At 41.8% G+C, this 24,488-nt stretch overlaps 1 protein-coding gene across 1 annotated transcript in view; it reads left to right on the forward strand.

Moving 5' to 3' along the window:
- The first annotated feature begins 4,415 nt into the window (after positions 1-4,415).
- LOC145463807 (uncharacterized) overlaps positions 4,416-24,488 on the forward strand; it is a 114,657-nt gene continuing 94,584 nt past the window's right edge. Inside the window, 24 exon segments of the mRNA XM_081447603.1 lie at positions 4,416-4,998; positions 5,432-5,674; positions 5,796-5,835; positions 6,075-6,622; positions 8,778-8,879; positions 9,625-10,188; positions 10,641-10,706; positions 11,499-11,528; positions 12,044-12,667; positions 12,925-12,954; positions 13,336-13,965; positions 14,111-14,164; positions 14,715-15,281; positions 15,694-15,735; positions 16,205-16,831; positions 17,123-17,149; positions 17,756-18,394; positions 18,753-18,782; positions 19,096-19,662; positions 20,263-20,292; positions 20,974-21,609; positions 22,460-22,510; positions 22,833-23,375; positions 23,519-24,190. Coding sequence (XP_081303729.1) covers positions 4,761-4,998; positions 5,432-5,674; positions 5,796-5,835; positions 6,075-6,622; positions 8,778-8,879; positions 9,625-10,188; positions 10,641-10,706; positions 11,499-11,528; positions 12,044-12,667; positions 12,925-12,954; positions 13,336-13,965; positions 14,111-14,164; positions 14,715-15,281; positions 15,694-15,735; positions 16,205-16,831; positions 17,123-17,149; positions 17,756-18,394; positions 18,753-18,782; positions 19,096-19,662; positions 20,263-20,292; positions 20,974-21,609; positions 22,460-22,510; positions 22,833-23,375; positions 23,519-24,190 — 7,600 coding nt within the window. The 5' untranslated portion in view covers positions 4,416-4,760.

Genomic DNA, 24,488 nt, shown 5'->3' on the forward strand with positions numbered 1-24,488 from the left:
TACCAAAGAAATCTCTGGGGAGTGGGAAAGAGGCAATTTCTTATGATTTTCAAAAGGTCACTTGCCTCATGATCAAGAGGAGTTCATATGCGCCCTCAGCTACCCTTACGCGAAGTTAACAATGAAAAGTGAAATAGATTTCTGCTACTGTCTTTTAGCATGTCATCATATTGTGTCCAGCTGACGAAAATATTGACATCTGAAGGCCACATGGGCTCAATTACCAGCCGCTATTCGGTAAAGGAGCCCGACGTAGACCGGAATCGAGAGAGCGGCGCTCAGGAACTATCATTTCGCTTACTTGAATTCCTTTCCCAATATGCGCGCTAACCCCAATAGTCCTCCGTCCTACGGACTTCGCATTAATTAACCATTATATTTCCAGTTAATTATTATGTTATATTGTAAAACAGTGGTAATTAATTATTAAAATTTCAGTTTACCGTAACGGGAAAATTTAACCGTTAGCCGTGAAAGCCACTACCCCAGTGAGACCCTCTTTGTACAGTGCAAGTTGTCGTAAGAAATACAAATCCAGGATTTTTGCCGAGAGGCTAGCTGATCCAATATATCAATCAATATATCAGATGGTGCTAGAGAGCCGACATGACAACTTTTTGAGTACTCGGAACTATTCGTGCTCCATTTTGATTGGGCAATAATAATTCGGAGGTGTCCGAGAGAGTTTGATTCACCTAGCACTTGTTGCATGTGGCTCCCTGCTGATTGCTGACTGAAAGACCTGCCTTGCACGTTCAGACAAACGAAAGTAACCACAAATGACTACAAGGACATTTCAATTCTGAAAGTGACGCATAACACACTTGAAAAACGTCAGTTTACAGTTAATCAAACCGAAAATGACTGTTGACATATATTTCGAAGTTCTTGCCTTACCGACAAGTTTTTAAAAGATTTCAAAAAAGACCTGTCCTTCTTGTAAACATGTGGATAAACATCAAAACATACATGAACGTAACTACGAAAAATATTTCTGATAATGTATTTCAAGGCTGTTAGCTACATGGCAAAAAAAACTCAATTTGCAATCCTTTGAAAGATCACTAAGAAAGTAATTTATTAGTAGTGTGTGGAACAGAACATAATTGACCGTGCATGCTAAAGATGTTACAGGACTTTTCGAATAATATCAGTTGTTTAGATCAAACTGTGCTGGTTGTTTATCGTAACTGACCTTTCCTAAGCAAGCTGTTAACAAGTACCAGGTTAAGACCAATATTTTGGAATTAACCCTAAATTGTGAAAGCACCTCTTAATAAATGAAAAGGAAAACTCTTCCTTTGTTTGCGTGAAAATTCAAATTGCCTTTTAACATGGATTAACGCAAGAAACGGTTTCAGTTTTTATGAGGTAAGTGAAATTAAGCTCGAGAATTATTAGATTTCAAGACTGTGAAGACGAATTAAAGTAATTTAAACATTTAACTCGCCCGGCTAAACTTTATACAATATACATTTTCAATTATCGTCAAATTGATTTTCAGTGGTCGGTGGAAATGATTATAATGCAACTTTGGTTCAAAATTGTCCAGAGGTTTGAGCTTTGTCTGATCATGAAATTAACGAGATAGTAAAGTTTTCGCCGGATTATTTAATGTTTAAAAAATTTATCGAATGGAGAATTAACCCTTCTACCTTGAATTAATAGAGTATAAGTAGCCAAAACTGAGGAGAAAAGACAGGAAAAGTTAATTGTTAATTTTATTTTATTTTTTCTGTCTAAAACCTCGACACTCATGTTGAAATCTTCGTGATTAAATTCAATATACGATATTTTGATATTAAAGGTATTTGTTAATCGAAAACTGTTGCCATTGCAGCGATATTACTTTTGAGAAGTACCTCTGAACACTGGACCTTTTCGATTTTGGTGTTGATTTAATTACAATACTGGGTGCTATTTCATTGGATATCTAAAATACTACCATTAATTATGATATTGAGTTTTTGCTGCGAGAGAATGAAATTTGGTCGATGTTCCACTAAAATTATTACATGATTACTGAAGGCCTTGCTTGCTTTTATCATTTATTAACTCTAACTTAATACAATTAATCCGTTTTGTTGTGCTAGTAAGTGTTAGTATATTGGTGGTTATCGGAGGTCCTTGTTCCAGCTTTGGGCAGTTTCAGTATCTCGCTGGAATCTGTTGATGATCCCAGCAAAGGATTACTGGGATTACTGCTGGGACTAGTTTTAAAAGGCTTATTAATAACTCGTCTAACTGAAGTCCATAAGCACTGCGAAGTGCAATGTAAAAAGGAAAGAAGCATTGTAGAGACGTGGGATAAACAATGAAACGTTTCCACTCAAATTCGTATCTATCTAACTCATATAAAAATGGCAACAAATGGCATATTTTATCATTGCAGCTAAGCTAAAATTTATTTACAGAATGCAATATTGGTTGTACATGGATTGTTTATTAAACCGTGTCTGCAAAATGAAGTTTTTTGATTGTTTTAAATGCATCTCATCAGTTTTTTTTTCTTGTTACCTAAGAGTTTATGCTAACGGCTCCTTTCAGTTATGGCTAACGCAGTAACGGAAGATAATTTCGAAACAAAGTGAAACATGAACATTTACCACCCGCTGAAATTGTCGTCAAAAACTGGAAGGGTGTTTTAGTGGTTTTCTTTTAGTAGAGTAGCTTTATTCTGAGTTTGTGTCCCTTTAGGATGTTTTTTTATATAAACTGGATCATTGCGTTTGAATTAAAATATAATTCTATTCAAGAGATATGTAGTCGGTAAATAGAGTAATCTTAAAAATTTCTAACAACGACTGACATTTATTTTCACCTTACATAACATCAATATAATACTTTGCCAAGTTGAAGAAATCAAGAGTAGAACAGCTAGGAGACATTGTCTTTATAATGACGTATCAAAAAATTCTTAGAACTAAACTCTAAGGTTAAAAGGTAATAACTAAGGAGAATTAAAATTTCTAGCAAAACGTTCATCATTCATGTTTGTTTTCAAAGATCATGAGGCGCCATGTTTTAATTACGTTTTAAAATATACATTAGTTATGCAACACTTTCGAGTGGTATATCTTGGAATATTCCATGAGTCACTTGTATTTTCTCGGTACACACACAAGTCTTTATTTTACAACGAGAGAGCATTGCATACATGTAATTAGTATATACCACACAAGTGAATAGTGCTTTTCGCGCGCTCTAATTGGTTAACTCGGAGGTGATCAGCAAGTACTACTCACCTCCGAGCGGCCGGCGCGAGAGATTGTAAAATTTCCGACCGCTTGTCACACTTAAAATAACGTTTTGGTCGGCTAATTATTCAGCTTGTGTGGTATATGCTAAAACAATTATTCACCTCAGTGTTGGTGAAAGTGATGGATATTTACCTCCACTTCATTGAATAATTGTTAACTATTTTATACCATGCCATAGAACATACAGTGGCCAGCACAATCAACGCGGCGCATGATGGGAAGATTGGACGTAATACTGTCGAATATACAACGGCTTTCCTATATTTTGATTGGCTCTATTTTCTATGGCATGGTATAAATATAGATATATTTTTTACTTCCAGGTGAGAATGCTCAGCTCTTCGCTGTTAAGAGCGCTATTGTTCTTGCTAGTTACTAGCCATGTGTCTGCCAAGAAAAATAAGACATCCTCCTCAAATCAAGATGTCAAAAATCAAACTGCGTATAAACGTCAATATATAGGTAAGTGGTTATTGACTGCCGCGCCTTGAGCTCAGCTGTATTGTCTAGATGTTTTGTTGAGTGTCTTGAATGTGTTCAGTCATGTATTTAAGAGGCAACAGCGTAAAAAACTGCATGATTTAATTAACAAAATATCGTTGGTTTTTAAGGTGGTCATATATAAAACAAACAAAAAATGAAACTCGAAACAAAAACATCTATGAAGTCATTATTGTAAATGTGGTTTGTAGTTACATGAAATTCAGATTAATTTACTAACCAATTTGTTTTCAGACTAAGAATCTACACCTTTACGGCCCATAACCTTGCGCTACGGGAAAACAAAACAAGACAGATCACGTGATCACTCAGTAATGTGTCAGCTTTCGAAAAAGCATGATATAAAACTCAAGTAACTCAGTTTTGAAAAGACATCACATATACCTTTCGAAAAGTAATTATCAATTATCCACTAAGTGACCTTTTCTTCTTCCAGTGACATTATGTTTGTTAAATTTTCCGCAGCTTATAACTATCCAAACCCTGTAAATCAGTACGGTGCTGATGGTCGTCCTTGTTGTCCGGCCAACACGTTTTGTACAGGTGCGTGACTTTCTCACTTTTCACAGGTGGATTCTTCGTTTGTCCAAAAGTATTTTATTACCACTAAACGCCTATCATGAATAGCCAATACTAGCATCGGGGAGGGGGGGGGGGGAGAGGGGGAGGGGAAAGTCTGGTGCATGTGCCAAGTGTGTTTTAGGTCTGCTGCGTTTAGAAACAGGAATGGATGCCTTTGAGAGGAAGCTCCCTAACGCCCAGACAGCCCTGGAACTTCCTGTTACCCTGGAGTGATCTATTATAGCTTTGGAGTCAGTGCGGTTACGAATAAGTAGAGACGGGGCAATTTTAGTCAGTTCGGTCCCTTCATTCAGATTTACTAAAGAATAAAATGTTGACTCTTTTTCTCTTTGTCTATTCTTTCTCTCTTTGTGTATTCTGAAGAAAATAAACATTGATACGATTTTCACAGACAAGCCACCATGCCCACCAAGGGAGATGTCGGACTTGCCAAGCGCTCCATTGGATACCGGGTTGCCGTTCAACATGGTACCTGGTGGTGTTCAGGTGGCTACACCCCCATCACAATCAGCGGTGCTCTCTGTGCCCATTCAAGATCAGATGGAAAGGCCGACGCAACCGCAGATTCCATTACACCATAAGCACTCTGAAGATGATAAAGAAAACCAGGAGTTGCAGCCCAACAGGGACCAAGTGTATCACATCAGAGGAAAACGTACGTATAATGCATCGCAACTTATATACAGTCGAACTTCCACTAACGAACACCTCTCGAGCTCTCTACAGCGGCCCCTCTTAATGGTCCCGGCCGGCAGTCCATTTAACCTCTAAACAACAGACATCTCTCCACAACGGCAACGGCCACTAAAACTCGTCCCAACTAGCAAAATAACCTCTTGTCAACGGCCAAAAATGTTGCACCCCACCCCCCCCCCAAAAAAAAACATAAAATAATAATAACAATAATAATAAAAAAAACACAGGTGTCATCCTACCTTTACCTCTCCATAACGGCCACCCCTCTGCAACGGCCACTTTCCTCTGTCCCCAACTGTGGCTGTTGTGGAGAGGTTCCACTGTGATAAATTACTTTAGTTAACTTTTTCAAGACCATCTGTGCTGACACTCAATTGATTTGTCTCATTCAGAATTTAAGAGTCTCGGTTGTTGGAAAGACACATGGGATCGAGCAATTCCTCTGATGGAAAAGAAACACGCGATGCTGTTTGAGGCTGACTACAAGAAGAGAAGTAACGCCTTGATGAAATGTGCTGAGGCAGCTTTGGACAACAAGTTCACCATCTTCTCTCTTGAAAATGGAGGCCAGTGTTTCTCTGGGAAAGACGCGGACAAGACTTACATGAAATACGGTGTCAGTTATACCTGCAAAGGTGATATTAACATGTACAAGATATCAGCTAGACTGTAGATATAATATATTTAGAAACAGCGGCGAAAGAGCCACTTCTTCACATTGATGAGAAACTAAATGAATGCGTTTTCTTTCTTTAGCTGATGGCGAAGGAGGGCCTTGGGGAAACGAGGTTTATCAGTAAGTAAAATACTTCCCTTTGGCTTTAATTTGCATTGTAAACATTCTGAACATTTTTATCGCTGTATAACAGCGCGCATTTCTAGTGACCTTTTGTGAAAGCCTCGTAATTGACCTGTGAAGTTGCCATCACCTATTTCTTGTTCAAAAGCGGGCCTGGTCCGGAAATGCAAACTTTGTTTTTAAACGGTGGATAACTGTTTTAACTCGTTCTCAAAGGCCTTTGTGTCCTCTGATAGATTCCTCAAAGACAACTCCTCTGTCACTGCGAAGAGCGACGAAACAGAAAGTGGTATTTCTAAAGAAAGTATCGCCCAAGCAAATCTGACCCCCACGACGGTTCCACCGACGACCCCCGCGGCGACCCCAACAGCAACCCCCTCAGTGACCCCCACAGCTTCCCCCACAGCAACACCATCAGTGCAGCCCACTACCGGCGCTCCTGAGGTAAACAAAGTTGAAGTAAACAAGTCGGAAAGCACTAATCCCTGGGCACAGATTCCTGAAGAAAAGTCCATTGATGAAGCTAGGAAACCCGATTTGAATCCCTTCAGAGATGAGGTAGAACAGGATGCCGTTATTGCGGAGAATGAGGCAGATAAACAAGCCCTGTTGAACGAAGTTGCTGGTGCGAAGGGAAACAAAACAGAAGTAGATGTGGACGAAGAGAGTGACGATGCTATTAGCGAGGAAATTCCATCCAGTCAAACGGATCTAGAAGTTCTTAATGCCCGTCCACCGAGACCCAGGCTGGTCACTCCTTTTAGAGGGAGATGCCCTGTTTGCCGTAAGTACGCCTTGCTCTACAACTTCAATTTTTTTACAGATGTCTTTGTTCATGATCCGGCACTAATTTTCTCATATCGTAACCGTTCTCGATCTTGTTCTTTTTTGAGTGTTTTTTTTTTTCATCTGTGATGATTTTCACTCTTTATTAAATAATTGGGTTTGTTTTTTTTTTTAAGATGTCCTTTGATTTTTGTCCTAATTTTCCATCTTATGATATGAGGTTTGTAAGGACTAAGTGAATCGAAAGATGGCGTTTCATAGGTAAAAGAAAAAAAAAATCAAGAAAAAAAGGAAATTAAATAATAAAAACTATCGTTGCGTAAAAAATCAGTGACAAAATAATAAAATATTGGCAAAGGCTTGGAAAAAACAAATCATTTTGTTCTTAGTCTTTGCGTCTTCATATCCTGATATTTCGTGACAATCGTTTACTGCACTTCCGTGTTTGGGCAGCGGCTACTTGACCTGTCACATCTGTCACAGCTGTCACGCTCGTTCTCGCTCGTACTGAATGAACTCAAGCAATCACTGACCGCTTATAGTGCGTTGAATTTCTCGGTTATTTTACGGAAAATTGGACGTTTGTTTTAAGTTCTAAGTGGACAGTATCGATCTCTCTAAGCGAGATGAATGGCTTGAGAAATTTCAGAAGAAAGGAAAGGTATTTAGATTTGTTTATCTCGTCCTGTCTTGATACGAAGTTGTGCACGTGGCGATCGACTTGCCTGCAGTTGCAATGTTCTGCGTGATTTTTTGAGCTGATTTTTGGGTAATGTTGATACGAAAGTTAAACATCGTTTTGAAGATTATCGTGGTGTAGTAGGAAAAACGGGGTATTGGAAGCAATAATTTTAAAGACTACCTCAGCCCTTCAGTTTTCATAAAAGTATTTTCACGACTTGCACGTCTGCATGTATATTCTGATGTCGATCGATGGTGTATGGAATTGCCTGGTAAAAGCAGAACAATGAGCAAATGAGTTAGGGTAAAGAGAAAAATTGGAATTGATGTATGTAATTATACAGTCCGGTAATCTTTCTTGCAGACAGGCTGAAGTAACGCAATCTGCAAATGAACAGTGTCATGCTTTGCATACTGATACCCATGAAATGCTAATTTCTTTGTTTATTCTTGATCTAATAATTTTATCGTCGTGTTTTTATGCTTTACTGTCTCAGTAGATTAACTCTTGATGCCATTATTTTGTATTTTCTTCTAATTATTCAATTGGTTAACATCATTTTGGATGTTGTTTACCAGTTCCCTCCCTACCCCCTTGTCCAGCCCTTGACCATTAGCAGTAGGCCATTTATGAGTTGCCTTTTGCCTCTGTGTCAAAATGAGTCTTTGAGCAAAACCATTCATATCGAAATATGTGCTGCCTGCATGTTCATCGTCTTGCAAATTGAACTCATTTTCATACGAAAGGTTTTGCACATAGACTCACCTTGAAACAGAGGCACAATTGCCTATTATTTTTTGCCCCCCCAAAAGGGGAAATTCTCTGGGGTGGGGACAAATTAATGGTTCTAACGTACCGGGGCTTAGAACATTCCATGGTTACATTTTAGTCAGGACGAGAGCATTACATGTCTCCATGTGCTTTTATGTTCCATTGGTCACAACACTGATTGTGTAAAAGTTTCTTTGATAACACTACGATAGTTGCTCTTGAATTATTATTTTGCGCAGTTTTTACAGTGAACAAATTATGTACTTTTACTGTTACAAAATCTTTAAGTAATAGGCCAGTTCCCAGTTACCTTTTGCCTCTGTGTCAAAATGAGGCCTCGTGCAAAACTTTTCCCATGAAATTGAGATTGATTTGCATGAAAATGAACATACAGTACAGTTTATTTTTCATAACAATGGTTTTGCACAAAAACTCGTTTTGACATAGAGGCAAAGGGCAACTCTTAAATGGCCTAATAAAGAGGATATACTCAATAAAATTGTTGCATGTCACTGAAAATTTAAGACATATGGTATGACCCTAATCTGTAACAATCTGCCACATTCGAGACTGCCTAATATGCCACATTCGAGACCTGAACACCACAAGGGTGCCAAATTTTCTGGGCCAGGGTTGTCCCCACGATGAGGGTAGGCAAATAAATGCTTGCCTCTCCCCTGTCCCCTGGCAGTAAAATAAAATTCCAACTGCCCCACCCCTGGGAGCAAATGCCTGGCTATGGAATCTCTAACAAACTTTATTTTCTTTTTTCTAGCAACCTTAAAGCCTACAGCTCCGATGAGTAAGTAGGATGCCATAATAATTGTTATCTTGAAGCCCTAACAAAGAAAACTGATGGTTGGTTATATATCTTAACACTTAAGTTTCATCTTCGGTAACAATAAAACTTGCTGAATAATAAACTGGGAGCTTCAAACTACGTAACTGCCCAAACGCTGGCATATGGGTATTGGATGGTTGTATCACAGCAGTTACATACAGGGTTTGTCCTTTAGGCTTATCACACAATTTTCTCTTCCACCTTTTGGTAGGTCAAAGAGAAGGGTGAATTGTATGGCATTAACCAAACAGGAGTCTGTGTTTGGGGCTGCTGTAGGTCCCCGGTCACCTTGTGAGCCTGGAACGGACTTTAACATCCATTTCTTAGAAAAAAAAACTCACCAAAAAATATCCCACAGCAATGCAACATGCAAACTTATAGTTTCTTATCTGAAAGGAAAGTTAAAAGAATTTAGTCAGGGGTTTCAGTTTTGCCCACCTTTGGGTCAACGTTTGGTGAAAGACTAAGCCAGATCCTTTTCAAATCGTAATTTTTATTTTGAGCTAGCTAGGAGCTTGTTTTAATAAGTATTTGAGCGAAGGAGTAAAACCGGCAGCACCGTGCAGTGCGACATACAGTATAGTTGTGGTCACAGGCTAATTCTGGTCTCTCTGGGACCAAGTGAACCTTTTGCCATATATAGGTGTCTGTATTAAGGAGGGGACCGTGAGGAGAGGTTTGATTGTTTTTGTTTGTTTCTCAACAGCCTGCCACACAGCCATAGATCTCGCTTTCCTGATCGACGGCTCCGCCAGTGTCGAGCGATATGGCATTGGCAACTTCCGCCGATTGGTCGACTTTGTCCGTGACGTAATGCTCGGTTTTACAGTCTCACGGACAAATACACGGGTTGGAACAATCGTGTTTGGTACCAAGCCCTATGTGCTCTTTGGCTTCAACAGTTACACGAACAACGGCGCTTTGTTCAACAGGTTCAATAAGGGTGTCCATTATCCGAAATCAGGGAGCCGTATTGGCAGGGCCTTGTTGATGGCCCAAAATCAGCTGTTTCGCAGGAACCCCAGACGGTCAAGGACCACCAAAGTTGTCGTAGTTATCACTGACGGTAGCTCGATGGATGACGTCGCAGCTCCTTCAAATGCCTTAAAGGCCCGTGGTGTGAGGATCTACTGTGTAGGGGTGGGACGGTACATTAATGGTCGTCAGTTAGATATCATGGCTTCCCCACCTCGCAAGAATCACATCTTCACCGCAGATTGGACTCACTTAGGGATTGTGGTGAACGAACTTAGAAACGCAATTTGCTTAGGTAGGTTTAAAGTGATGTTGTTTTCAAGTGAACATGTCGAACAGCGCAAGCTTCTAGTCAATAATAGAAGCGTTCGGTACCAACAGTGGCCCGACTGTATTACGTGCGATTTTTCTGAGTGAATGTTAAAAGCAGCTTTAAACTGGATGTGAGTAAACATGCTTCAGTGAGAATTATCAAAGCTTACCACAGTGTAAAACCATTCTTTTCATAACACTTCTTGTTTTGGGTGGTCATTTACATTTTCAGTGAAATTACTGCGCGCGCACGTCGAAATGACGTCATATTGTGAGAATAAAATGCATGGCTTAGGAGAGTAGCCTCCGGCTCATTGCTGTTTCCATTGGAACAATTTTTTGTGTAGAATGGCGTGAAACATAAAACTAGTTTGTTTTTCACCAATGAGTTTCTATTAAACATAATCCGTATCAATTGTTGCGTCTCACTTGCAGGTACTGGAGGAAATCTTTTACCAGCGAAGCATCGTGTATGTCTTTGTCCAATAACTAGACCAACAAGTAAGTATTTAGTTTCCATTAGACGCGTGAGGGAACAGACATGTCTCCCACGCAATTCCTTTACTTGCCAATACCACCTCAGAGATTCGTGCCGAAAAATACTGCACTGATATTGCCTTCCCTGCATGAGAAAAGTTCCAGATTCGAACCGAAAAAATTTCATGCCGATAACGCAGGACCCTGTGGTTGGAACCTCCCATGTGAAAAGGTCGCGGATACTCCTCCGAAAAATCAAATTAAACCCTTAAAAGAGACCAAGCTAGGCGTGGCTCGAGCTTTATTTGACCTCTAAACTCTCAAAGATGCCACTTTGAAACGGAAATACATCGGTTTTTGTTGTTTCTTCACGTCCAACCCTAAAAGATACTTTGCCGGCTGAAATAGTGGCCTTTCGTCCTGAGCTCCCTAAGTGAGACAGAATTCTTGATTTTTACCCCTAAGCGAGACGACGAACATCCCCGAGCTTTTCAGATGGAAGTCCTCCCCCCGTGTGCAGAACTGCAGACATTCGTGTTATGTTCCAGATTGTTTGTTGTTCGGTTATGAGTTATCGGCGGTACGTAAGCAAAATGTGATCGTAGACACTGCTGGGATCTACTATATAAATAGCGCTACTTCGCCAGGGTGACGACCTCGTCTTGGTTGTCTGTCTTACGGGAAATGGAAATGAGAGCGAGCGAAGTGACGTTGGTTTCTTAGGCCAGACACGTTTATATACTATTGCGTCGTCGCTCCTTAGAGAAGACTGAAGTAGAATCAAGTTAAATTAATACATATCCCTTTTACTTTTAGGACCGACAACGAAACCAACTAAAAGGCCGCGTAAGTAAATTTAATTGTGGTTGGTCTCTTAATCGTCTTTGTGCGTGCCCGTTAATAAGGCCGTTGTTCTTGGTATACCATACTGTTTTGACGATAATTTAATTGAACATGTCAAAGTTTTACGTTGTCAAGTTCGTTAAGGGATCTACGAAACTTTTGAAGGACTAAACACATTTTCAAAAACATCTGAAATTGTTTACTTGTCAAAACGTTTACTCTTTGAAAAGAACTTATCAAACAATGGTACAGCAATCGTATGCAATATTGTACTGTTTAAACAGGATACGTTGGAAGTTATAATGTTGCTTGGTTTTGAGACGTTTGCGATATCTAGAGTTACTTACTTTAAATCTATTTCTCACTATCTATGACTTTGGGAAGGAACAAGAATGAGTGATAATCTTTAAGAGAAGAGATTTTGAAGCGATTTTCAAAGTGATTTTCAAAGCGTGCTCTGTCTGCCTTGTTGTCCTTGTTGGCGTGTGATAACGAAGTCATGATTTTTTTTTTCATAGGCTTCCCTCGTATTGTTGCATTTTACCCGCTCAGCAGGAAAACAAGAGGCAGAGACATCAGTTCCAGTCAAAACCCCGAGGGAAAGCTTCATAACGTACGACCGGCACCGGGCCCCGACGGGCTCCCTGATGGCTCTTACTACTTCCACGGAACAAAGACCAGCTACATAGATTTTCCTAACAACGGCAAGCTCGACTCAAGATACTCACTGACCCTCCTTGCCTGGGTTTATCCAGAGGGTTCCGGACCGATCTTTCACTTCGCCCCCGGTGGAGTTCGCTTCTGGGTCGTTAGGCCCAATACTCTGTTTGTGCGTTTTGTTCGCCGCACAGGGAGACCAACCCGACAGCTGATTAGTCGCACGTTGATCCCAAAGCAGTGGAACTACGTTGGAGCATCTTATGACGAGAAGACAGGAATTGCAACCCTGTGGCGCAATTCGCAACCTGTCAAGTCAGTGTTTATCGGTCGCATTCGCCTCGCTACCAACCGACCGGTCAGGATGGGTGCCTTACCACGTGACTTGCGGTACTACCGTGGTAGGATCTCTTGCATGCAGGTGTATAGCGTACCTCTGTCTGGACCAGAGATAAAGAGGGCTAAAAGGGTCTGCTTCCGAGGACGTAAGTGATATTTTCAATCTAAGATATATTATTGCATATTACTACGCTTCCAATAGGAAAGAGCAACAGTCGTAAAGCGTTTCAAAGCGTATTTTGCTGTGGTTTTATCGTTATGTTTCTAATCTTGAAGATAATACTAATCGTGCTATTGGGGCAGGCAACCCTGAAGTTGCCTTAAGTTAACCTCTGAGACAAATTGTGCAATATCTTTTTTCGAACATAGTCCTTACATTTGATTTCTTTTTTTGTCTGTGTAGGTCCAACGGTAAAACCAACGAAACCTCCACGTAAGTAATTAACAGTCATGTCAGAAATTGCTTAATTAAATGACAGACTCCTTCGAACCCGTTGTTTGGGATTTAGAAAAAAAGTTGAAACTGGAGGTGGCTGCTTGCGAGAATGAAATTTCGTTAGCGACCACGATTTGAAAAGGCAGAGGTTGGGCGTCTACGGTAGCGTCTAACACGTCAGAGATTGGTAGGGCATTAGGTCTGTTCTGAATCTTATAAAGGCCTTTTTTCAGCTGTGGAATTAAACTGGTTGTTCTTAATTGGTCTGGACTCTAACGTTAAACGCAATCCTAGATGACTCGCAAGTTGCTATATTTTTACCCGTTTTAATTGTAAAAGTTTCCAAGTACAAACTGAGCATGTTTTGTGTTACGTTAGGTCTTCCGGATGCCGTCGCTTTCTATCCATTGACGGTGAACTATCGCGGTTATGACGTCGGTCCTAAAAGAAACCCACCGGGAAAACTATTCAACGTGAGACTAGCACCAGGCCCCGATGGGAGGCGCGGTGGCTCGTACAGTTTCCTTGGATCACCCGACAGCTTTATCGAGTTTCCCAACACCGGACCGCTGGACGCTCGGAACTCTATAACACTCCTGGTATGGATCAACCCCAAGGGAGGTGCCGGACCTATTTTCAACTACGATCCCAGGGGCTTCGGTGTCCATCTTTGGGTCACACGTGCTGGGAGACTGTTCGCGAGGTTCGTTCGACGCACGCGCGCTCTTACACAACCGCTGATCAGTCGAAGACTGAGACGCAAATCGTGGAGTTTTGTCGGTGCCACCTACGACCAGACCACAGGGATTGGGAAATTGTACGTCAACGATAAAGAAGTCGTTACCAAAGCCATTGGTCGAATACGTTTAGCGACAAACTATCCCGTCAGGATGGGAGCAAGGATACGAGATCGCCGCTACTTCCGGGGCTGGATCACATGCATGCAGGTGTATGACGTGGCACTTCCGCTGCGGCTTATCAGGATCGCAAAGAAACTTTGTTTTAAAGGTAGCTGGCTCTCTAACATGTCCATTTGTTGTTTTAGTCTTGTGAACTGTTTATCACACACAGGCTATAATCAAGAAAATCTTTTCGTCTCTTCAAGAAATAATGCATTGTTTTATCCTAATTGTTGTATTTTGATTTTCATCAGCTTTCCCTACCCCTGCGCCGCCGACTCCAGAACCATCCCTGCCGCCCGGGAAAAGTAAGTGCTTGTGCTGTTTCTGAAACTCTTTAAACCTTGATGATAGCATGAATATTGTCATTATTTGTCTCAAACTACTTCTATTGACCGCATTGGTGAGAGAATTTGATTAGACGGATACTAGTGTAAATGTAGTATTCCTTTTGTGACCAGCTGCTTAATTCTCGTGATGTTTTAACGAGACTTAAATGGTCGGTAAAAGTTAGGGGTAAAAAGGAGAAGTAAACCGTCTTTCGAGAGTACGAGGCACCCATTTTACCCTCAACTGGTAGGCGATGTATAAGAATGATCTTTTTAATTACGCCGTCTAACCCAGTTTTTGTGGATTGAAGTGAACAGGATTATTTTCTCTTCCCTTTGATTTGAACGGTAGTGTAGGTTAACACTTCCTTCTCCCCGAGTATTTGCTAGCTTACAACCAACAAATTGTCGGTGTTCACTTATACACATGATTGAAGACACCCTACGCATGGAAACTGTTGACTTCTGGTGCTTGTAGCTTAACATTCCTACGAGAAGTGAATAGGGTTATAATTTCAATTTGTTCCAGTCTGCAGAGCTCGCATCGATCTTGGTCTCCTTATTGACGGCAGTGGCAGTCGATACAGATTTAGCCAGATCCTCGCTCTTGTGCGCCAACTCATCCGATATTTCGACGTCTCCAGAATCTACACCCGCGTGGGTATCATCACATATTCAACCAGTCCCATACCGGTCTCCAACTTTGCCAGCTACTCGCGCCGATACGACTTATTGAAAGTCATCAGAAAGATAAGATTTCCTCGTGGACGCTCCTACACCGGACGGGCGCTACGCTTTGCCGGGAGATACCTGTTTACCGGACGGCGGTCATCTACGCGCGCCAGAGTCCTCGTGGTCGTCATGGGTAGTCGGTCGTCAGATCGCATCAGAAGACCTGCAGAGATGCTAAGACAAGCCGGGATTGAGATCTTTGCGGTTGAAATGGGTGGAGGGGTCAGGATGACCTCGTTATCTGCCATAGCGACCGATCGCTTCCACGTGTTCTCGGGAGTAAGGCTGGGACTAAGAAATCTTCTGTCAAAATTGGTGGCTAAGATATGTGCGGCTACTCCAAGAACAAAACCAACAACGAAGGGTAAGTTTGGCATTTTCGTTTGTGTTGCCATCTTTGGATATGTGCTTTCGATTGAACGTTAACTTCCTTTGTGAGAGAGACTTATTCTTATAGCTAATGCTAACGTAAATATGAATATGTACCAAAATGACCGCTAAAAGGTCAGAAAAGTCTCCCTAAGCTAAGTGGCCTCAGATTCTAAAAGTTAAAAAAATTCAGGCAGACTCAAGAGAAAGTTGGGAGAATTCATATTTTTAAGCATTCTCCGCCAGCGGTTCATTTGTACTTAGAAGAGGAAGGCAGGAAGACTACACGACTGAGAGATTAAACATTTGTGTCTTTATATGGCCCTCACTGCCGGTGAGGGAATTTTGTGATTTAAATTTCAGTATTGCAAGTTGATGATTGTTGTTCTGGGTTTGTATTCTTACAGCACCTACTCCATATGTTACATCTAAGCCAACACAAAAGTTAGGTAAGAAATATTAGTTGTTTGTTTGTTTGTTTGTTATTTTTGGAAACGGGTGTTCGGTAACCTCCTAGAGGTTTTCTCGAACTCGAATTTCAGCTTTCCCGAACGATTGTCAGTTCCCCTTGAGCTTTGGCGACGCCACATGGTGGAAGAGTCAACAGAACTTGAAAGAATGAAGAAGCCAACAGACGCTATTAAAAATGAACTGTCGTTTGTACTCTACTTTATCACTGTTACAGCTCCTCAGGCCGACTAAAATCAGCCAATTAGAATACTTTATCATTGAGTAGAGTTTCAGCGTTTCAGAGTTTTCAATCAAAAATTTTTAAGCGTTTGTACCAACCTCGCTACGCTCTATCCGTAATGTTTAGACCTCTGTCCATGCGCGTGGTTTATAAGATGATACTTGTCCTTTAGGTAGCCTCTAGTGTTCCACCTGATATCTGACCGCGTGTTTCGTTCTTCCCAACAGTTCCACCTCCGGCAATGGCCATCTATCCGCTCAATGGTATGGAACGCGGAAAGGACATTGGACCCTTTAAAAACCCAAGCGCCAAACTTGTCAACGTTGTGTCCAAGAACGGACCAGATGGGCTCCCGGCGGGATCCTACCAGCTCCAAGGATTTGCTAACAGTTTCATATACTTCCCAAATACTGGTCGCCTGGATACACAGCGTTCCATAACTATCCTACTATGGCTGTGGCCGGAAAGTGCAGGACCGATCTTTCATTACATGCCGCGGGGCATCGGCGTCAACCTGCGAATGATCAGCCGCAAGGTTATCCGCGCGGAGTTTGTCAGTCGCGATCGAAAGATAACCAGGAGAATTTCCAGGAGGATACGATCTCGAGTGTGGAATTATATAGCTGCTACTTATGATTACCACACTGGTCTTGCCACGATGTGGCTGGATTCAATTCCCATAACCCAGAGGAATATCGGAAGGGTTCGGTTAGCAACTAATTACCCGGCGATTTCGGGACGGAGGCCCGGAGATCCCCGGCATTTCCGAGGTCGTATCTCATGCCTTCATATTTACAACCTCGCACTGAATTCCTACCAGATCAGGAAACTTAAGAGATTTTGCTTCCGTGCAAGTAAGTTGATAAAAGTTAACTTGAATTGTTTTTGTTCGTTCGCCCAAGAACAAGAAGAATGATTTAAAAGTATCAATGTTGATTCTCGTTTTTCCTGGTGGTCGCTCAGTTATGAAAATTTATTCTGAAACTATTTGCTACACCTCTGCTCGCTTATTATCTAGCTAACCAAATAATTTTGAAGGAGCACTTGTAGTAGGCCTATATATGGCTTCAGCTAGTTACATACATGTTGGTTTTAGCAGTTTTGGTAATATATTTTAACAATACTTTTATTTCTCTGGTTTTTAGGGCCTGTGACACCAAAGCCAACGCCAAGTAAGGTTTAATTAGAAAGTAGAAAATAAAGGAAAAATGCTAATTGTAGAAAGTGTATATGTTGCATTTATGTATCCTGTTGGCAAATTCAGAGTGTAGTGTTTTGCGTGTTCCATGCTTTATTTCTCGTTGAGATAGTGGATTTTCATTTGAGAAATAGCCCATTTCCGAGTTGCCTTAAGCCTCTCTATCAGAGCGAGGCCTGGTGCACAATCATTCATATGAAAATGGGTTCAGTTTGCATGTGAATGAAATCTAATTTTGATATGAAAGGGACATCAAGACTCGCTTTGAGAAAGAGTCTTGAGGTAATTCGGAATTGGCCTGTTATCACACGGTGTTCTTTCTTACGTTTTGAAATGTTCTAGTTGTTAAATAACCTCCAGAATTAAAAGCATTCAATAACATCACTCAACTTTCACTCCCATGCTGTAATTCACTATTTCTTTCGTTTTTAACCCGTGGATTGCATAAGCAAGCTACGGGTTATTGTGGTCGATCAGATTATGCGATGATATGCAAATGAGTGTCCATCTATCATCCATAAAGTTTTTGGGGTAATTCTGCCGACCTGTAGATATATTTTTCTAAATTTTGATATTATAGGCCTCCCACGTATTGTTGCTATATACCCACTCGATGAACAATATCAAGGCCGTGACATCAGCAAAAACCGCAACCCAACTGGCAGACTCGTTGGTGTAAGAACAGGTCCAGGCCCCGACGGATGGCCGAACACGGCTACAGAGTTCTTCGGGAACGCAAACAGCTACATCGAGATCTCGAACACTGGGAAGCTTGACACAAGTCGTTCGATAACCGTTCTGGCTTGGATCCTGCACTTGGGGCAAGCGGGACCAATATTTAATTACAACCCCGGTCCTCAATGGGGCGTTCACCTGTGGATGACGAAACCACGGCAGTTCTTCGCACGGTTTGTGAAACGGAACGGTCGCTTCACCACGCCTCTCGTCACCCATGGCAACAACGTTCGATACAAGGCGTGGAATTACATCGGTGCAACGTACGATGGAAACACGGGAATGGCGACTCTATGGGTGAATAATCGCCCAGTGGTTCGGACCAACATCGGGCGTATTCGCCTAGCAACGAATCGTCCCGTGCGAATGGGCGCGAAGATTGGTGATCGACGCTATTTCCGCGGCAGGGTGTCTTGTGTTCAGGTCTACAGTGTGGCGTTGAACCGGAAGCAGATCATCAACGCTGCCAAGAGATGTTTCAAACGTAAGAATGACCAAGTGTTTCTTATCTTGTGAATATTGACTATATTATATTTCTTTGTTAATATGGCCGTCCCGGCGCGACCCGTGTAATGTCGCCCAAGAGGCCGAAACAATACTAATAGGACATTTTTTCTCTAATCACTAATCATTCACCGTCCAAGATTACATAACTGCCGAGTGCGTTTGTTTGACGTGATGATCGTCACCCCATTGTATGGCTTTATAGACAATATCTGTTGTCCAACGGGGAAGCCCAACACTGACTTAGAGGAATTCCATAGCTTCGAAAACTTTGTTGATCGCGCTGGGAGGTATATAGACAGAAGTTTAAAATCTTTGTATTCCTTTTATTTCGTTAGGACACCCACCCCCAACACCTCCACCACCAGGTATGGATATTCTTTTGTTACTTTAAACATTTAGGTGAAACTCAAAATTCTCCTTATCTATTCCATACATGCATTTGTTTTATGTGATGTGCGTTTGTAGTATTTAGTTTCTAAGTCAGGTCCATTTATATGGTATGATCAGGTTCTTCTTTCCTCTGAGCGATGTACTTGAATTTATTGGAACTATGTAGGGGGAAGGTAGAAATTACTCAAAAGTTTTCGCTCATCCTGTCCTTCATTGATCGAACCCACCCTTCTTACTTAAAGGTGGATCCCATAGTTTCTAAATAACTTTTATACTCTTCTTTCTCAGCCTGCAAAACCTTTGTAGACGTAGGATTCCTGATCGATGGCTCTGGAAGCATTGAATACCATGGTCGTGGTAACTTCAAGCTGATGCTTAACTTCATCAAGTCCATTGTCGTCACGCTACCTATTTCAAGAACTCAGTCACGCGTTGGCGCAGTTCTCTTCTCCACGAGTCCCATTCCACTGTTTAGGTTTGGCCAGCTGAACACTGTCACGCATATACAGCAAGCTATCGACAGCATCCGGTACCCGCGGGGTAGAACGTACATCGGCAAGGCGCTAGCCTTCACCAGGAGATACCTATTTAGAGGACGCAGACGCCGTAATCGCAAGCGTATTCTAATCATACTTACAGACGGCATATCACAGGATCGCGTTGCCAGGCAGGCTTCACTGTTGAGAGCTAAACAGGTGGAGATTTTTACGGTTGGTATCGGAAAAGCGCTCAAAAGGCGTCAACTACTGCGGATTGCTACAGATAGGAATCACGTTTCTGTTGTATCATTCAGAGGACTGGCCGCATTGTCCAAGGCGATACGGTCAAAAATATGTCAACTTATCACCCCTACAGGTTGGTACATGTCCTTATCGTGGGGTTGTTTAAACTATTCTGCGAAAAGTTATCAACGGAAAGATAGTGTTAATTCTGTTGCACCTTAGTAGTTAAAGGGTGAGGATGGCTACTGAAGAAACGGCCCAAAGTTCTAGCTTTAACTCAGTTTAGTTTTATAGATAGTTTTATAAATTATAGCTACTGATTACGATATCTTCTATAGCCTTACCTGCACCTTGACTTTAAGTCACCATCATATTCAATGTTCCTCTTAGGGATACGTCTCACGATATTTCTTTATTATTTTCCCCAAATAATCCTCTAAACACTTGCGCCGATTTGGTCGGACCAGTTCATCACTCGTTTTCAAAGTGACCTATAATTACAGATCGTAACGGTGAAAACGCATAATTCTGCGTGGGTTTGTTTTGTAGGTTTTAATGTGCTCCTATTTCCACCTCCCTTCGCATTTGTTATAGCGACCTTCAGTACAACTTTGAACAAGGGCAAATTTAGTGAATAAAAACTTAAGTATGCAGTTATTGCATTTAAAATGCGTTGAACTGCTGCTACACACGTGTCCAAATAGAGTATTTATTTTATTTTCTTCTTTTTTAGTTGGACCAATTATACCTACGCCAACTAGAAGTAAGTCTATATGTTTTCGTTCTCGACTTCTTGCTTGGTATACTGAGAGTATAGGAACGTTGTTTTATTATCTTGATCATTGGAACTGTCCTTATAAAGTTAAACACGATGATATGGTACCAGAAGCTTATCACTCGACGAGGTGATAAGCTTCTGACGATACTTCTGAAGGTACAATCGTTAACTTATTATTATTTGAAAATAATTGTAAGTAATAAATAGTAGACCGGGTGGAGTACAATTCAGGGAATAACCGGAAGATCGGAAGAGGGCGCACTACAAGGCCGATTTGAAATTACGAGCATGATTACTCCCTGAATTGTACGACACGAGGTCCAATTACTAATTAATCGTAGCAATAACAAATTTTGAGATTGTCAAAATAGTATTTTAAGAACTTCTTTTGAGCCAAAAAATAGTGTTTTCCGTAAGCTTTAAAAACTGTAGGCAACATTAAGAAGGAAGCTATTGAAGTGCACGTAATTGTCGTGCCAATAGTGTAGGTATCCAATTACAGATATCCAGTTACAAACAGTTGTAATTGGATACCTATAATTGGACACCCATGTGATTGCGCACCGATTACGTGACAAATGAGCTCGCGGAGAACCGATCACGTTCGAGAATTTTTTATAAATGCGACTATACAAAATATAGCTTACATGGTAATATCTGTTGCAGTTGTTATACCACAATCCTTACTCGTGTACGCATTAGACGGTTTGAGACGTGGAAGAGACATCAGCCGAACTAAGGCCCCATCAGCTTCTCTCATGGGTGTGGGTACTGCCCAAGGCCCAGATGGTCGCCGGGACGGATCTTTACGGTTCTATGGGCGACGAAACAGCTACGTTGAAATTCCTAACACTGGAAAATTGGACGTTAGATACTCAATAACCATCCTTATTTGGGTGTTCCATGAAGGCGTATCAGGGCCTATCTTTAATTACAATCCACGAGGCTTCGGCGTCCACTTATGGATGACAGGTCGGCGCCAACTTTTCGCGCGCTTTGTGACACGGTCGCGGCGTTTTACGAGGCCGATTACAAGTGGACGTATGAAATACAAGGCTTGGAACTATGTGGGTGCAACCTACGACCGAAGGACTCGCATTGCCACCCTGTACATTAACTCGATACCAGTTGCATATAGAAGAATCGGCCGCATACAGTTATCCACCAACTATCCCGTGAGGCTTGGCGCTCGGATTGGCGACAGGCGTTACTTCCATGGAAGACTCTTTTGTGCGCAGGTCTACAGCCGTGCGCTTAAGAAGAAACAGATTTTCCGGGCCAAGAGGAGGTGCTTTCTACCAGGTTTGCGTTTGCTGTGTTCTGTTTATAATTGCAGTAAACTATACCCGATTAGGGAAAGAGGGCTTAAGTAGTTTCGTTTTCCTTAATTTATCTCCTTCGCAGCCTTTATTTAACCCTCACGTTACGTGACGAAGGTAACGCTCCTCTCCACTAAGTAGAGAACAAGGAAACCGTTGTGTGGCGACCCAAGTAACGGCTATGAAGAATTCAACTCCGCCCCATTCGCCTTTATAACAACAACAAAAGACTTTTGTACTTACTTTGTACTAAGATCAAAAACTGGAAAAAAAGAAAGAAAAAAGGAAAATAACCATTTTTTCACTGCATGAGAATTATACTACGTGACGAAGAAAGGTGATTTCAAGAATTATACTGAGACTAGTATGTTTGAATTTACCATCTGACCTCGGTTTCTAGGAGGCTGGATGACACAATCCACCGAGTAAATCTCTATCCAGCGGATAAGTGTTCACAAAACAAACCATGGATAGTGATTTATCCAGTGGATAGCGTTACCCACCTTTCGAACTACCGGGCCCTGGGGCCCGTTTCTAGAAAGCCCCGGAAACTTTTCGGGACCGGAACGAACCTTACGATTACAAAGCTGTTTTGTTCACGTATTCTTAATATGAACAGAGGCTCCCTTCATAGAAGAAGTTTCAGGCGTATACACTTCTCCGTTTGTAGACACAGATGAACTACAAATGGTTCTACGGGCCCGAAAGGTTTCCGGGGCTTTCGAGAAACGGGCCCCTGGACTACTATATACATTTGGACTTCAAGCAACTTGTTAAGTTTAGCAAACACCTAAGCCGAGGTAAGGGTTGTCATATATGATTTTCTTTTGCAGTTCCACCTCCTACTGTTCCTCCCAAACCTAGTCCAACACCAGCCCCACGTGGTAAGGCTGACTTTGTATTTATCTTAGTGAGAGTAATTTATTAACATCATTCGGTCGAAAGCCAAAAAGTAGCGTGTTACAAAAGATCGTTAGGAAAGACTAAGAACAACAACTAATTATTCCTAGTACGAGGCATTCAGTTGCTGTAAAGCACAGGCCATGCTAAACGAAACTGACGGATTTTGATAAGACTTTGTTTTTCTGACTGCCCTACCGTTGGTGTCTACATCATTTTATGCAACTTCTCACGAATGTTAAAGAGCTAAAAAGTATATTCACTGTGAAAGCCGTAACCTTACTTTCTTTCCCATAAAATGTTTAGTTTGTAGGCAGCGAATCGATCTTGGCTTCCTCGTTGACGCATCCCGCAGCAGATACGGTTCCCGCGCGATCCTGCGATTCATCAAGGACACAATCAGGCGTTTTGAAGTATCCGTCTCCAAAACGAGAATCGGCATCGTACAGTTCACCTCTAGAGTCAGGCTGATCTTGCGCTTTGGGAGAACTTACAATCCAGTACGAACTGGCAGACTAATAGACCAGATCCAATTGAACGGTCACGGGGGTAGATACCTAGGAAAAGCTCTGAGTTACACAGAGCGGTATCTGTTTAGAAGCAGACCTCGTTGCGGACGCAGAAGGGTCCTCATTGTTTTGACAACAGGAGAGTCGCGCGATGCCGTAAAAATGCCGGCAGGACGCTTGTTTTCATCCGGTGTTGAAATTTATGCGATTGGTCTGGGTACGGTGAGGAGGAAATCACTGCAGCGTATTGCTACTGTGTGTAAACAGGTGTTTAGAGTCCATACAAGACAACTGGTGTCACTTAGTAGAATAATCCAAGACAAGATTTGCAGTTCAACAGGTTAGCGAGTTTAACGTTGTTATCATGATAGATCTTGGTAAACTCTTAGTGTAAATCCTTAATATGCACTCCCATTCATACGATTACCTATACTAATACCAGTGCAAGAGGCATACTTATTTGGGATTCTTCTCATTGTATAGTAATCGTATCAAGTGGAGCTGTGGCTCTTTACCCATTCACGAGTGCCTCAAGCGGACGTGACGCTAGCAAGTACAGGAACCCGACGGCAAAGATAAAGGGGCTCTCATTCATTCAAGGCCCGGACGGACATCCACAGGGAGCTTACTATTTCCCAGGGCTACGAAGAACAAGAGGGAGAAGAAGAAGAGGAAGCTATGCTTTGATTCCAAACGACGGGTGTCTAGACACACGGTACTCTATAACGATCATTGCCTGGATCTACCCGGAGAAACCTGGACCCATAGTACACTACAATCCCAAGGGATGGGGCCTCCATTTGTGGCTGACCCATCCCAACGAACTCTACTTCCGGTTGATGCCGAGGCGAGGCTCGCGTCGTAATGTGAAACCGCTGACAACCCGAAGCCTAAAGCGGTACACTTGGAACTACATCACTGCTACTTACGACCATCGCACAGGTCTTGCAACTCTTTGGATCAATGGGAACCCTGTATCTCAAAGGAATGTCGGAAAATTCACTCTGGGGCTCGCTACTAACTATCCTGTCGTTGTGGGTCAGAGGCCTGGGGACCGTCGCGTGTTTCGTGGGCGTATTGCGTGTTTGCAGATATATAACAGGGCCTTAACGCGAGCACAGATTGTTGCCAGGCAGAGGCAGTGCTTCAGAACAGGTACGTAAAAGATACTGAAGAGGTTGTCTGCTCCTTTTAAAATTAGCAACGAAGGAATAGGAGATGAGACTTTAAACGAGATTTTAACGAGATTCAAGCATAATAACTCTACTTGACCTCCCCACAGTGATATTCTTCCAACAGAGAATATCTATATCTACACTGGGAGCTTCAAATAACAGCTTTTATTAAAAGTTAATTTGTTTGTCGGTCAAATTTCTTTCGTCAGTATTCGCCGCCAGACTCTCTAATCTATGAACTGAAGTGGCAGTTGTAGTGAAACTCACGTTATAACCAA

Source organism: Orbicella franksi, chromosome 12 (genome assembly GCF_964199315.1).
Source record: "Orbicella franksi chromosome 12, jaOrbFran1.1, whole genome shotgun sequence".
NCBI classification, from domain to species: Eukaryota; Metazoa; Cnidaria; class Anthozoa; order Scleractinia; family Merulinidae; genus Orbicella; species Orbicella franksi.